Here is a 16,492-nt window from a genome sequence, read left to right as displayed (position 1 = left end):
ATTGCATTGTGCATCACTTGCTTTGTATATTCTATTATTATTATTATTATTTATTATTTATTATTATTTTCAATTATTAAACTGTTCTTATCTCAACCCACGAGTTTTCTCACTTTTACTCTTCCAATTCTCTCCCCCATCCCACCAGGTGGGGGAGAGTGAGCGAGTGGCTGCGTGGTGCTCAGTTGCTGGCTGAGGTTAAACCATGACACTGTTTTATCTCAGTCTTGTCTTAGGAGGGACTAACATCTATTCAGAGAAACCTGCTTAAAACGTAATGGAAGGCAAATAATTGATTGGTATGAAAGATGCATAAGGTGGGTTAGAGCATGGCATGGCTAGACTGCGTGGATACTGCAGGGAAGGGAAGAACATTTCCTGGTGGATTCTATCAAAGTTAATTGAATTAAACTGATGTAAGCAAAAATCAATGTGTGGTTCTTCATGGAAGTGATGAGTTAGCAAAAGCAAGATGCTTTTGAGGGAGGGGAGGCTGTAGAGGAATATGCACTGGGTGCAAACTGCTTTTATGCTTTATTTTGTTTCCCTCTCAGTATACAGAAGATGTAGCACTTAAAATTGAACATATTCAGATAAACCTCAGCAAAATCATTCTGCTGGATGAAATTGGGAAGGAGAATCTTCTGAATTTCAGCTCTTCAGGAATAGAAGGGATAAACTTTGCAGCATATTTGACAGAGGTGAGACTGTAGTAAACTAGAGACAAGACTGGGACAAAGCATAAAATGAAATGTTTCTTTAACAATGGGCAAGACAGAGAAAAATCTGCTTTTATGTGAAAGGGCATGTTTTGACGAATCACAAAACTTGGAGCAAAAGCACTTCAGAAGTTATGGTCAATAAACATTTAAAGAAATAAAGGGTGACAAAGTAGGTGGTGTGGTTCAGTGCAAACAGTCTGTACATGCAATAGTAACATGCTCTTTTTCTTTCCCTACTGTTCACATCTTGTTTCAGATCAACAAAAGTGTTACCAAGGTTGATCTTCTGTCATTTGCTAATGACTTAGAAGCAAGGGCAGACCAGCTGGTAAGTTTTAATTCACTCGTACAATAATACATAAAATGTATTGTTTATATACTATATAAGTATAAATACATAGCCAAGTATTTAGACTTCTATGGCAGAATTCTTGTACTTCAGACACTTACATACATGATGCATTGCCATGTAAGGAAAAACTTTCAAGAACAATGTTGCACATGAGCTGTATTTTAAATATTGCTAATTATTGATTTTTGTATGCTAGCTGTTGTACAATTTCTGCTTTGGAAGTGTAATTTCTTAAATTCCACTGTTTGCTTAAGAAATGAGGGGAATATTCTGTTCAAGTATTTCCTGTGATGCTGTCTACATTTTAGGGTCCCAGTTGAAAGAAAAAATGGTTAGATCGTGATGGAAAAGATGATTTGAATTAATTTTCTTTCAGTTAGTGAGCAGAAGATTTTGCAATTAGCAATAAAATTAATACTGTGGCAGCTCATAAAGGCTCTAATGATAACTGGGGCTCCATTGTGGAGGGAGAATTCACAAAAGAGATCCTGTCTGCTCTGAAGGGCTTTTTGAATGCAGACACATGGACAATGGTCAGAGGGTATAGCTACAACATTGCCCGCAAATGAATCTGCAGAATGACACAGCTGTGTTAACAGATAGTGAATATTCAGTTGATATGTTTGTATGCATGTCAAGGTCACTTCATACTTATTTTTCAAAATGAGAGTCATAGTTTGGACACTAGATTGGACAGTGGCCCAAGACGGATTCCTGCATTGCGATGTGGGAGAAAGAGTTATGCTGCATATGTACTACAATCGCTTCGATCACTAAGGGACACAGACAGCAGAGCAAGACCATGCTGTTTGGAATTTATCAGATATCCATCCCTCCTCCAGGGAGAGGAGGGCACCGGTAGAGGCTCCTGGTGTGTTTACTCCAGCTTTTTGCATAATTTGATCACACCTGTTGCATTTTTTTTTTTTTTCTGCCACACGTGCACTCATGTCAAGGTTAGGCTGCTCATGGTTTTTTGTATTGTAGTTAGCATCCTCTCCAAGCACCATGAGTGAGCTGCACATTGCCTGTTTCCTCATGTGGGTTGTCTGCTAACTTAGACAGATAAGGTAGCTTTGGCCACACTTCACTTCCATTTTCAATTTTTACTGTGCTGTTTTGAAGGTTATACAGGTGGGGAGTTTTTGCTGTTGTTTTGGGGCTATTTTCTAAGTGAAAGTTGAGGTTCTTCAAACATGTTATATCTTACATAGAATTGCCTCTGAGATGTCTTTTTAAAGGTATTGTTGTATACCATGACAGGTATATTCTATATAGCTCCATAAAGGAAAATATATTGTGCTGGTAGATTGGTTTTTCATTATTTTTTGTAATAGAATCTAAAGGAAGCATTAGAATTGAGAATAGATCAGGCAGAGTAATTTCTTCATATAAAAGAAAAATACAATATTAAATGTGTTCACTGTCACAGTGTATGTTTTTATTTCTTCCTTGTGATGCTATTTAGTGTAATCTATGAGATGTCTAAAAAAACCAACCAACCAAACAAAAAAAAACCCCAAAACCCCACAACAATACAACATATTACAAAAGTTAGATTGTTTCAAAATTGATACTGGTTTCCAAGGATATTTTATAATCCCACTTTGTTATTAGTGATAGCTCTTAAAGTTTACAAGAGCAATCAATTAAAAATAAAATAAAAAACTTATGGAATTAATTAACTTTGGGTGTATAGTTTGGATTTTCTGGCACCTTACACAAAATTGAACGTATGGTTTTACACTGGAAGGAGCAAACGGAATAAAACTTGCATCAAACCAAGGGGTCAGGGTGTGGAGGAGGGAGCAATACCACTCACAGGTGTTATTAGGTAAGTGGATTCAGCTTGTCGGTACAGCAGAGGAAGCATCCTGAAGCTGCTCAGTGACCACACTTGACCACGTATGTGAACACTTCACAGGAAGCAAACACATCTCTGAGCATTGAGGTCTGCCATTATTACACTTCCAAAACGGAGTTAGCAGTGTGTATTTATTGTGTATGCAGGGAGCCAAGTGATTTTGCCACCAAAAGGAAATGGTGAAGAAATGTTGTTCTGAGAGTAAAATAAAATTTTACAGTACTTTGCAACGAGTGTGAGCTCCAGACAGGCATTCAGACTTGAAAATCAGGGCATAAACTCATATCTTCTGACTGAAAGGCGGGAGCCGCAAAAACGAAAAATACCCTTCACAGATGCCTTTCCAAGTTACTGGCTGAAAATACTTAGACTTCTGTGCCCCTCAGAAAGCAGAGGGTGCCTCAGGATGATGTCCCCAGTGCCCAAAACAAAAGCAAGTACCCATGACTGGGAAATGCTCGTCCCAGCCGGGGTGCTGTGCTGCAGGGTTCTTGCAATGAAGTCTGGCTTGTGGTGAGTGAGAGGGGGACGTGCTTGCTCTTCTGTATTTAAAATGACTTGGTCCACCATGTGAAAATTCTCTAAAGTTAAATGTGTGCTGATAATGTTATAGCCAGAAAAGCAGTATAATATGTCTCTTTTCGTTGCTGAAGTTTGAATTATTAATATGGTGATTTTTCTCCTCCTTGTGTTGAGGAATTCAGTTTGCCATATCTCATTGTTAGCATTAGCTGTTCTGCAGTGGATGAGTATAATGTGCAACTTTCATTGTGTTTTGCTTTGTTGGAAAGCTTTGAGACTACTGAACAATACTGCATAACTGCATTTTTTGCAGCCAAAAGGAGCACTGGAAAATGCCTTAAAAGGACACGCAAACAACATTCGAATGATTCATAACCAGCAAGTCGTTCCGCTAGAGCAAGCTATGGTAAAATATTAAAGCAGTATTAAAACATACTTGTAGAAAATATGAATCCTAAATCTCTTGAATACAGTTTATAAAGCTGGACTTTTGCTATTATATAAGCACAGATCGCATTTGCATTGTGTCACTGAAGAGTAATCTGGTTAAAGTATGTGTTTAACAAATAGTTTTCCTACTTATAATATTACTACTTTATAATACTGTCTAAAATCATGACCTTTTTCTTCCCCATTTTTTTTCTGTATCTATTTGTGATTATATATGAATAAAAGAGGAAGCAGGGGAGAACTTGGCAAAATTCTAACCCTAAATTGCTCGTTTTCTCTTTTGCTTACCACTTGTCTTCAGTAATAAAAGCAGTTATCACTTTCACACTTTATTTCTTGGAGTTAGCAATCACCTAACAGTATTGGAATGGGAAACTCCTGACAGTAGTATTTAGAGCCAAAGAAAAATCTTTTTTTTATTGATACTATAATATAAAAGATGTGAAAGGGCTTCTTCTGCCTGATTTTGCCAGGCACTGATTTGTATAGTATCAAGCTGTGAATCTCATACGTGCTAGGTGTTGCTCTTTCCTCTACATAACATGAAGAATTTTAGTTTATCCTAGCATTTGATACAGTATTTCTGCCCCTATCAAAGCCCTCTTGTAGGAAAGCATTGTCTTCTGTTCCACTCTGATTCTATGCTGTTCTTTCCTAATTAACTCCTAATTATTCTCATCTCTTTTTCCTTTTACAAAACTGACTGTCAAGAAATATGTTAAAGCTAGGGTAAGTGCTTTTTCCCTTCTGAAATGGCACAATATAGAATTCTCTGAGCACTTGGTTCTGATTTTAATTGTTCTCTCTTCCCTTCAGATAAATCTTACTCAGTTTATTGCTACTAACTTTAGTTAAATCTGAAGTCTTCCAGTACACAATTCATAACTACTTAGTGCTGTCAGTGAAATACTGATTCAACAACTAAAACCACAATGTATTAGTTTTAATACAACTGTTGTTACTATATATAATGTGATATGTTGTATTAGAAACAAAATAATCTATAGAAGATCAAAGCATGCGTATAATGTTAAAGCAGGTGGGCTCTTACCTGTAGTAATGACTTGAATCTTCCCCCCCCTTTGTAATAGAGCACTTTAAATCAGAGCATTAGGTTACTGAAGAGGACATCATCTGAACTTATGGTAAGCTTTTCTTTCTGGCAACAGGAACATTTTTATGTGTTTTAAATCCATCTGTCACATATGCAGGGCATATATTTTCAGCACAGCTTTTTCTATTTCTAGCTGTTCTGTTATTGGAAGAGATTGTAATGCATTGGGGTAGTAACACGGATTTAGGTATCTTCTCCACAGCTTTTCCTACCTTGGCTTTCCCTTCCTTAATAGAGGAGGAAAAAAAAAGAATGTTTGGGATATTATTTGAAGTTTGAATTGTAAACTTAATTGTCACATGATGAAATAGACTTCAGTTCAGTTCCATATATTGTGTTATTCATGTTCCTAAAAATGTAGTTGTTTTTTCTAGAATCCTTGAATGAAAAACTTGGGGGGGACAACCAAGAAACAAAATGTAAAAATACAACTGAGAAGAGAGCTTTGATTCACATCCTTAATGACCTCTTGTCCAATGTGCAGCTCCCCCTGGGGCCTGTTTCTTTAGCACTGTACTTGTTACCTTCCTGCTTCTGCAGCATCAGCCTCGCTGTGGGAACCTGGATCTGTATAGAGGTTTCCCCAGGGCAGCCCATGTTTCTCCTCTAAGTAGCAGCTAGTGCCTGCACCACAATGAGACCAGCTGCCTTCACGCTCTGCCAGAGTCAGGAGAATGAGCAACAGGATGGTTACTTTTCTGGCAGCAAAGCTTTCTGTCGCCACCAGCCTGCCTTGGCTGTGGTAGTGAGAATCCAGCCACGCTAGCTAGCACTTAAGAGTCATAGTCACAACAGCTTGATGGGCCATACCTGCCTCAGTTCTTCCCATTAAGGTTTTCACCCATCCACAGCAGCAGACCAGCTAGATTTCTTTTAGAATCTGTGATTTGAACCTGGATGGGGAGGTAAGAAGCCATGAAAGGTGTTGGTAAGAAAAGGATGATGATTGACCCTTAAGTATATTTAAGAAACATCTTTACAGTTTCAGGCTGCACGTACATTATCCTTTGTGAGTGTTCTTCAAGAGACTTTATGGGGTTGTACATATGTTGAAGTGTCTCAATCTTTTTGGATACTGATTAGCAGCATATTCTAGCTGTATAGAATCATACTCTAGTAATCAAGAGTTGTGATAGTATATGGCCCACTGTGTTCTTCCTGTGCACTGTGTGTGTCTGTAGTATACATACATACATTGATGAAAGTATTTCTACACTGAAGGAAAGGAAAGAGAATGGAAGAGAAAGCTGATCTAGTATATAAATGTTACATAGGTTCCAGAGAAAAGATACTGTTCGTAACCACTGATACCTAGTGAGAGAATTTTGTCAGATGATCATGAATCCTTAGGCAGGCTCGTGTTCTGTATGGAATTACATGTTTTGTCAGGTTTTGACAGGACAGTGATGCTGGTTTGTCAAGAGAATAGGTTCCTGACAATGGCTGCAGAGCCATTGTAACAGCCTGAAAGGATTTATATTAAACAACATCTCTTCCTCTCCAGGTTAAGGTGAAAAATGTCATTAGTGCTGTTGATGCTGCCCAGCTTCTCATAAATAACAACGCTTCTCTAGTTATTGTCCAGGTAAGCTTTATTTGATTAAAGTACATTAATTTATGATGCAATGGAGATAGAGGTTCACTTACTTTTGTTCACTTACTTTTGTCTGTTCCTAGGAGACAAAAAAGTACATGGGTACCATAGTTGGCTACTTTGAGCAATACGTTGAGTGGGTCAAGGAGTCGGTAAGGTGCATTTACTTCATTGAGAGAAGTTGCTTTTAAAAAAAAAAAAAAAAACACAAAAAAGCTAAATAATAATAATTAAAATACTACTTTGGTAGTATGTTTTATAGTTTCAGTTTGGAAGATATTTGTACTTATTATGAAGGGGAAAACTTGTCTTCTATAAATAGTTTTGTTGTGTTCGAAGTGGAATAGAAATGATGAGTTGTGTTGATTGGAATAAAATGCAAATTTAACGTAGTATCATTTTTCCAGGGCTAGCCTGAAATCTACTATTTGTGCTAATATTGCACTGAGCCTGACCCTGCTTAGTTCAAATTGATGTCATTAGCATCTTGTTTTATTTTTCTTTCTTCAGCTGCAGTCTTTGAGAAAGTAAGCTGATGTTTTAAAAATGTGTATGTTCCGTTGATAGCATATCCCACTGGAATTTATTTTGAATTTGGATAGGGTGAGAGATAACAATTTAGTAAAAAGTATCTGTAACTGTAAGCAAGTTTTGAGATTCTTACTTTATTCTGTTAGATACTTCAAACTGTATTTTTTTCTTACTCTGTCTTTCAGATTGCCATGGAGGTAGCAGCGTGCAAGCCTATTGCCAATGTGATAGATACAGCAGTAGATATTTTTTTATGCAGCTATATAACTGATTCTGTGGTAAGAAATATTTTCTGTTAGTCAAAATTGGGGCATCATTCTTTGAACATAAATCTGCATTTAATTATTCTGGCTAGACTGTTCTGAAGTATGATAATAAAGTATCACATCCAAAGTTATGAAAGGAAAAAATGTTCTGATCTGGATCAAGTCCAAAGCCAAACCAGTTCTGGACTTGTTTTAGGTTTCCATTAAACTTAGGCTTCCGTTAGCAAGAATTCTTTTAAAATTAACTGTTCTTACTAAATTTCTTCCAACTTGAATTGCAAAGTAAATACAGTACTACTGGTTTGGAGTAAAAATTCTGGAAAAGGGTGGGTTTTAGTTTGATTGCTTGATTCTGAACCACCTTGAAATGGAAAAGCATAAAGATCTGAAGTTTCAGCTGTAACCATTTCTAACTTAAGGGGATGGGGCAGGGGCAGGAAGTGAGTGAGAAATACCAAGGAAAGACTTTCTCAGGTATCTTTCTGGAATCTAGAAAACCTGAATGAGGTTTTATCACTTGACTTGTAGCAGGCAGATCTTGATTCACTCCTGTACAGTGGAGACTTTGAGCATGACTGATAGCAGTATATAAGGGCAATATTGGCTTTTTCATCTTACCAAAAGATCTTGGAAAGAGGACAGCATGTATTAAAAATAGAGTAAGAAACTACATGCCTGGAAACCACCTAAACCACCTCCTAGCTATTATTTAGCTTTATGGCACTTTTAGCCAGGTCCTAATCATACCAACAGTAAATGCATGTAATCAATCAAAGCCAAAGCACTCTAACCTTGATAATGCTTAACCATGAAATGCTTAACCGTGATAATGCTTAACCATGAAAACTTCCTAACCTGCCAGAATCATGTTGTACTTATTGATTATCTCATATGTTACAGAGCTTCTGTTCTCCTTTGTGTAGCCACTAACCATCTGGTGGGAGATGGACCATGATTTTCCTGATGATAGAACTTTAGCTGAGTTACTTATAAGTCAAACTGCCTCCAGCTAATACAAATCAAATTTGAAAAATCATCATTTTAACATCTGGTGATAACTCAGTTCAACTGTATGATAATGGAATTAGTTACACAAACAGGCTGCAGTTAGCAAGTTAAAAAGTACCTTGAGAAAGTGCTGGAAACTCAGATTTTGACAAGAACCACAAGAAATACACTTTAAAAATACTTTAAAATATCAAAAAAGTAAAAAGAAATAACGTGGCTGGTAAACTAATGCTGAGACACAAAATTACTTTCTAGTCCAAGGCTGACTATGTTGAAGTAACTTCTTAGGGTACTGTGGCTGTGTAGCTTTGAGCAACTGTGGACATATTTCTGTTTCGTTACATTTGTAAGATGATGGTGTTCTTTCTTTAGTTCACATTGACAGTGGAGAATGCCTAACTTGCCCTGTTCTGCACTAGTATAAGGAGCCTCAGATAGTGCACAAGACCAGTGCCACTAATTTCTACTGTGTTCCTCCAGTAACAATGCTTAGAATATCAAGCAAGGATTCAGTACTTTTCTGATAAATTTTCTTTGTGATCTTTTTTTCCTGGATTTTGCTTTGTTTCAGAATACCTTCTGGTTTGGTTTGGGAGGCTCTTCAATATTTTTAATTCCTGCCATAATTTTTGCTGTAAAACTCTCCAAATACTATCGTAGAATGGATACAGAGGATGTATACGATGAGTAAGTATATACTGCTGAGTAAGCTAAATGGCAAATGGATTGAAATGTTTTTCCTAGTGTCTCACATGAAGGCACTATAATCCTCAAACCTTGTGTGCTGTCAGATTAGAACTGCATGTTCTTGTGAAATACTGTAGGTTTGGGTTGGTGCCTGCAAAGTGCTTCAGGCAGGTGGGCTTTGGTTGCCTTGACTTGCCATGATTCTGTGCAGATATTGCCAGCTCTGACTTTCAGAAACTTATTTCAGAATGAGGTCTTCAGAGCTTTGTGTACAGCACTTACATAAATATCTTCCAAATGTGCAAGTGATTAGCTTTGCTAAGTAACCTGTTAAGGCGAATTATGCCTGCTTTGTAATCTTGAATTAATTATTTGCTTTCTTACTGTCTTAGTTATTCCTAATCAGTCTTTCCTTTTTCAATTGCAGTTCCTCTGTCTCAGGGACTTGGCATTTTACTTTATGATAACTGTTCTTACATATTTTCCCATCAGTTTTGTTTTTACTGTTTTCTTTTCTACTCTTTGTTTTGCTCATTGTTCAGTTAGCCTGTGCGCTGCGTTTCTCAAATTTCACACTGGTCATTTTTCATTACACATTCACAAGTCAGGAGAGCAGAAACAGGCACGTACAGCTAAAGTTACTCACTTATTAGTGTCTAGTTAATTACTCCTCCTTTTCTGTGTTTTTTAGTGTTGAAACTATACCCATGAAAACGTAAGACACTTTTGCTGGTATTTGTTAAAATTATTTTATTCAGGTAGGAGGGTTTATATTTTTAATGTAACTTGTTACTTCAAAAGAGGTAACATGTTCTGTTTCACCAGACTTTATATTAGAGTATCCAACTCAACAAGAATAGTAAAATAATTAATTTTTGGAGAATATAAAAATATTAAAAATATAAAATAATAATTATTTCATAACTCCTGAATGTTACAAAGGAAAAGTTATCTTCTATTGTACAGACACAATTTATCTTTGCATATAATACCATCATCCATGTACATGTCTTAGAAGCCATACTGTACATAGTGCATCTTATAGTTAACATGGTCTTTCTTGGTGTATTTATTTTATTACAGTACAGAAAATGGTTATAATGGTTATCATAAAGAGCATTTATATGGTATACACAATCCTGTTTTTACAAGGTAAACCAAGTCTGAAACTGCATGCCTTCATGTGTCCTTACTTAATCTACTATATTAATCACTTATCCAATTTTCTGCACGTTTTAAAGTGAATCACTTAATTTTTTATTTATGTTTTTTTGCATGATTACTCACGCTAGCAAGTGCTGTATGATTTATATTTCTCCAATATTCCTTACATGACAGCAGATATTGTAGTAATTTCCAGCAACTTAACAAAGCAATTGCCTAAATTTGATCTTAAAATCCAGGCAATTAGATATTTATCTAGCACAGTAGGTGGTCCTAAATTGATAAACATATTAAAATACTCTGATAGCAGTTGAAAGTGATAGGATGGGATGCATTCTTACTCCTGAGTTGTTTTATTTTTTAGATGGTGAGAAGAGCTTTTCCTGTGCAAAAGGCAGGTGATCCAGGGTATGCAGAAAACATGAACGGAGAAAATGGGTGTTTCTGCATGGGTAGAAATATTGTAACATCACAAAACAAGAAATTCAAGTTATGTTTAAAAAGAACATATGTTAAAAGGAACATAAAAAGATTTGGCTTCTTTTCTGTCTCTACAACTTTTGTGCTGTAAAACTTTAGCTAGTTGTGAGACTTTCAGTTTCCATAGGGATAACACAGGATGTCCCACAACTTCAGTATTTGGGTTTCCAAAATATCCGAGTTGCTTAAGGAAGGATCTAATTTATGACTGAAATCTGTAGCTCACTGTGCCTTAACTTGCAACTTCATGACTGAACGTATAGGTTGAGTATTGGCAGAGAAGTAAGATATCACCATTCTTTCAGTAATGGATAAATACCAAGAGACCTCAAAGTTTGGAAGTCTTGCCAGATTTTATGGCTGTGTCAGTTGTATATTATTATTTATTAGAACTGTATTTTACAATAATTATTTACTGACCAAATCTTGATTCCACGTTTCCTTCTGAAGGAAGTACTTATATATAACGATGTTCTTAGTGATATTTATGATCATGATTGTCATGGTCTGTTCTGCAACTTAAGGGCACTCCCTAAATTAACCTACAAGGTGTTTAATTCAAAAGTACTCTGCACTGGCATATCTAAGGACTCTCTAGTTTTAAGGACTTTCGATATTTTACATAAGAGGAAACTAATAATTGCTCAGGCCTTAGAAGTCCCTTTCTGATCTTTGAATCTTTAATATGAATGCTTATATTCCTGAGTTACATAGCATGTTTTCTGTGATATTTCAGTGATGAATAGTCTAATACAGTGTTCCAGAATAAGCTAAAAATTGCTAACATAAAATAATCTTTTAAACAAAGACCCACTAGTTCAGTCCTGACTTCCTTTTCCTAAATTTTAAGTTACTCAAAATGGGCTTCCATAATAAAATGTAAGGATTCAGTTTGAAGCAATGCTGTCTTCTGATATGCTAACTGAGATAATTTGATAAACTGCTATTTATATGAGATACATGCTTTGAATTTCTCAGTCTGGGATTCCCATAGCAATAGAGTCTTGGGTTTCATTTTCATTTCAGCAAACTCTTCACTTTTATGCTATCCTTGCTTTTTCTCATTTCCTACAAATTATTTTGGGAGATACTTTGAGAGAGAGGATTTTGATTAGATCTCTGTACACCTGTACTTTTGCAGGTGTAAAGAATCCCATAGGCGTTTTTTTGTCCTTTGAAATCAGCTGGATTATTTTGCTGGAAAGAGGTGCAAATATCTTTCTAAATATAAGATATGTAAATACAAGTATGAGATCTATATGAGGTATATTTATATTTGTATAGATATCTCACACAGGTGTTTTTATGTACATGTCGAGGATACAAATAACCTCAAATGCAGCCACCATTTTTGTGAGAGCAAAATTGGAGGCTGGATTAAGTTCTCAGAAGACTGGTGTTGAATAGGTAATCCAAGCATTTCTTTCTATCATGAAACAAAGATAACCAGAAAGGTTGGTGGAGAAAACCATGAATCTATTTCCTCTTGTTTGAAAAATTCTTGTTTAAATGGGTAAAAGTTCGAGAACACTGTGTGCCGACTGAGCTTGTCTCACCTTAGTTAGACATGGTATTTCTGTTCCATTTGTGGGCAAAAGAAAATGATGGGTTTGGTTTCTGTTTTTTCTTGTATAGCTCTGTGGAACAGTGGTAACGCATACTGGAAACATTAAGGGGTAAGTAATAAGCTTTTTAAGTCAATTCTAGGTCTATTACTACTTTACTATTTTTAAGAAGGCTGCTCTGCTTTCTGTAACATGAGTACTGTAAGGTTTAGAAATAAAAAATAAAAACATTATTGAACCATATCGATGTTCATATGAAAATCTGTGCCTTCATTCTGCTTAAATTACATTATAATTCTGTCTTCATCAAATTTTCCTGAATTGTTTTTGTGATTATTTCCAGGCTGTATAAATGAGGCTCGAGATTCTTCTACGGGAATATATCGTTATTCTTCCAAGTGTATTGGCATTTGTATTCATCTTCCAAATCCTGAGCCACTTGTTTTATGTCACCCATACTGTAAATCCCAAATGTACTATTGAATGTTATGCCATAAACTACTGTACAGAATATTTTGCGATCAGAGCACTGCCTCTCAAATACCACTGTTCAAGGCTTGACTTAAAATATTTTTTGTTTTTTACTTTTTTACACTGGGCTTTCTACCTTACATCACAGTATATAAATTAATTAGATTAACAGCCTTTGCCTAGCAATCCTCTGACAATTGGTCAAGTTCTTATCTTAAATTGTTGATTTGTGTTAAATACAGTACATACACGTTTACATAAAAATACATTTTGTATACAGAGACTTTTGTATATACATTTTTCTTAAAACTTATAAGTGTTTAGTTAAGATTTTAATACTGTATAATACTCTTCACAAATGAATTTACCAGCATGATCAGTGTTGCTATTTGGTGCTCTTGAATGGCCACTTTGGACTAAATTTGAAGTGTAATGGGATCCACAGTGTCTCCTTGTGTCTCTGAAAAGTTCAGTTGCAGTTTTGTTTTCTCCCTCTTTTTTTAATTATTTAATATTTAGTGGTTTTTGCAGTATAGACCTAAAAGGGATGTTTTGGAGAAGTTTGTTTTGAAACTCTTTGGGTGGGAGGTTGGTGCTCTTGAATGGCCACTTTGGACTAAATTTGAAGTGTAATGGGATCCACAGTGTCTCCTTGTGTCTCTGAAAAGTTCAGTTGCAGTTTTGTTTTCTCCCTCTTTTTTTAATTATTTAATATTTAGTGGTTTTTGCAGTATAGACCTAAAAGGGATGTTTTGGAGAAGTTTGTTTTGAAACTCTTTGGGTGGGAGGGTTGGGAGTGTGCGTGTTGCATAATACAGTGAAAAAGCTAAGCTTTCTAGAGTTCAGTAGTACTCAAAAAGAGCATGAGAGACATCATATGTTGGTGATTTTTAGAATGCTTTATGTTCTCTGTCTCCCTTTTCCTCATTCACACTCACTTCTGTAATGTCCTTAATAGTATCACTATTAAGCTGTGGCTCTTTCAGGGGGCAGTGATACTGTTTTTGCTAAATAATTTCAAAATATGATTTCCAATATTGAAATTCAAATGTGTTTAGCAATTGGAGTTAACGTTTGTACTATTAAGAGTTATTGCCTTGAATTTAGGCATACAGTTGCATTGCTGAATTAATTGACAGCAGAATTCATCAACAGGGCCAAAAGTATCTGTTACTAGTGTAAAACATTTCAGTGGGTGAAGTAATTGGGTGTAGTGATCTGGAGTAGTGTCTCTTCATATATCAGTATTGTTAACTTTGTTTCCGACAAGGTTCATTGGCTTGAAGTAGGAATAATCCTGTAAATCATTCATATAATTTTAAAGAAATGCTGAAAAGTGATACCAGTCTTTAATCTGGAATAACCTTAAATTTTTTATTTTTAGGTCATAAATGGAAACATTTCTAATTGACAGTATGTAGCATATGTGTATATGTAATGTTCAGAACTGCAGATTTTTAAAAGTTTCTATTTTTAATTTGAGAAAATGTTCCCAGTTCATTTAAATAAAAAAGAACTTGCTTAACCACCTGATGTTTGATTCTCAATTGTTTTGTTCTGTAGTCCTGTCTCAGAAGAGTTGCACTGAGTTAAAATCTTATGAAAATGAATTTTTTACCCTGATTAAAATTTTCTACTATATTTGACTTTCATTGATGACTTTAGCTTAAGCAAGATAAGAGACCAAGAATGGGAGCAGGAAGGACTGAAAAGTCCCATTGACTCTGGGTGAGGGAGCTTCCGACTTCCACAAAGGATGTGATTTATGCAAAGATGGTAGGATTCAGGCTAATGAGTTGTGGAGGATATCCACATACCCTGCAAGAACTCAAGGTGTTACCACTTGTCTCCGTTACTGTTTCTGTAGCACTGACAGCAGAATTAAACGTTTGCCAGTTCTTCAGCTCCCGTAGTTCACTGCTGGCATCCTAGCTTAACTTGTAAAAGGGCAATTGTTTTCCTGATACAACAGACCATGAGCTGTTTCATCTGAAGCACACGTGGACAGAGGACACAAATGTCAGATAGGAGTGAGACAAACACTTGGCAGTAACATATTAACTGTAATACATAACTATACCAGAGCTCTTGAGTCTAAGCTTTGGTATTTGTCCTTATTTTTGTAGTCTGATTTGTTTTCATGATTACACTTTAAAAACTTTCAGAACAAGAGATCTGAAACTGGTATAAAGTAACTTTTAAGTAGTTTTGAACTCTCTAACAATTATTAGAACGAGAGAGACAAATGCCTTTAGTTTCTAATCTAGGAACTGTCAGTGCTGTTGTGCATAACCAAGTGTAAATAATATGTATTTGCTTGTCAAATATTAGGAGGTCTTTGAGTGCTTGCAGTACGGATTTGAAATCCTTGAAATGAAGTGTGAGGTGGGCAACAAGATTCTGCTGGCTGGCTGATGGGTGAGAAGGCTCCCCAGAAAACAACAGAAGAGTGAATTGTAAATCTTAAGTAGGCTTGTACCATTGCTGTTTCTCCTAAGACTTGACTGGAGAGCCACACCACTGTGCTTTGAAAGAGACAAATGGCAAGAAGCTAGAAATGAAACCTCTACTAAAAATGTTACTAAAATAGCCTTAGAGAGGGGATGTAAAGAAAACAATGTTGTTCTCTCCGCCAAGTGGTATTTAGTCATTGGGAACTTCATGACACGTTGACTGGAAGAACAAGGTTCAGGCCACCCAGAATGGCTGTTCCAGGTGACTCCGTCTTCAAGCAGGCAGCTCTCAGACTAGCTGGGGTGCCACAGCAGCTACGGACTCTATTGTCAAGTATTAGAGAAGCATTTTTTGCAATTTTTTTTTTTTGTTCTGCTTCACTGTCTGTATTAAATGAATGTTTTTGCCTTGGTATTTTCTTTAGCGATACCTATTGAGTGGCTAGATATACAAAATGGTATTCTATTCCATTATGTTTGGCCATTCTTAAACTCAGGGTTTCTAGCACCCTAGAGTTATCCAAGCATACCTAAATAATACAATACCCCTTCCAGAAGCTGTTCAGGTCAGGCTGGCTATAGCATGTGTACCTTCAAAAGAAGTGCCTAGTGGGGTCTTACTAGCCAGAAAAGTACTGTGGCTTGCAACAGCGTGGGAGGGATTTTTCCTCATGACCTCCTGAATGCCAAGGGAGTTACCATGATTTTCCTCAGCTCTGCTTTTAGTTACTACAGCAAAACCTGCTAGTACAGGATTCTGCACTAAAATATTTCTATTCTCTTACCTTTGTTTTATGGCACTTTTACAGCTCATTTATTATGAACGGGAAAATATCTATTTAAAAAAAAAAAGTGAAAGGTGATAAAGCACAAATATCTGTCTGACATGTTTTGGGGTCTATTCCCTGCTGCTGAGACCCATGATAAGCTAGTTCTGTTGTCTTGCTCTGTTGGCTGAAAATAACTATGGTGTGACAATGATGATAAAACTTCCAGATGTTTGGTTTATGTTTAGGCCTGTAATACCTTATTTCTCTAAAGCTTTAGTCCTTATCTTGCTTCAGTATTGCAAGTCTAAAAATCTTTCATGGCTCAAAGAATGTGCAGTTGATTCTTCCATGTGTCCCCACTGCATGTCATGTGCTGACAAAATGAAGTGCTAAAGTTGCATCCTCACTGTGCAAATCCACAGAAAATCCATTCCACAAATCAGCATTTATTGGTAGGACACACTTATAATCATCCAGAT

At 36.2% G+C, this 16,492-nt stretch overlaps 1 protein-coding gene across 3 annotated transcripts in view; it reads left to right on the top strand.

The window, feature by feature from the left end:
- PROM1 (prominin 1) overlaps positions 1–12,408 on the top strand; it is a 62,228-nt gene extending 49,820 nt beyond the window's left edge. For 2 of the 3 annotated variants that reach the window (XM_009279106.1, XM_009279105.1), the window contains 10 exons: positions 555–701; positions 979–1,050; positions 3,774–3,866; positions 5,002–5,055; positions 6,529–6,609; positions 6,702–6,770; positions 7,335–7,427; positions 8,995–9,110; positions 10,194–10,262; positions 12,390–12,408. In XM_009279106.1, the coding sequence (XP_009277381.1) occupies positions 555–701; positions 979–1,050; positions 3,774–3,866; positions 5,002–5,055; positions 6,529–6,609; positions 6,702–6,770; positions 7,335–7,427; positions 8,995–9,110; positions 10,194–10,262; positions 12,390–12,408 (813 nt within the window). Of the gene's footprint in view, positions 1–554; positions 702–978; positions 1,051–3,773; positions 3,867–5,001; positions 5,056–6,528; positions 6,610–6,701; positions 6,771–7,334; positions 7,428–8,994; positions 9,111–9,801; positions 9,826–10,193; positions 10,263–12,389 lie in introns of all 3 variants that reach the window. The other variant, XM_019472016.1, reaches the window with a different exon arrangement.
- Positions 12,409–16,492: the final 4,084 nt, after the last annotated feature.

The sequence above is a fragment of the Aptenodytes forsteri genome, unplaced genomic scaffold, assembly GCF_000699145.1.
Source record: "Aptenodytes forsteri isolate BGI_AS27 unplaced genomic scaffold, ASM69914v1 Scaffold242, whole genome shotgun sequence".
Lineage (NCBI taxonomy): Eukaryota > Metazoa > Chordata > Aves > Sphenisciformes > Spheniscidae > Aptenodytes > Aptenodytes forsteri.
Note: the sequence above shows the minus strand (reverse complement) of the source record. Positions and strands in the feature narration are given on the sequence as shown.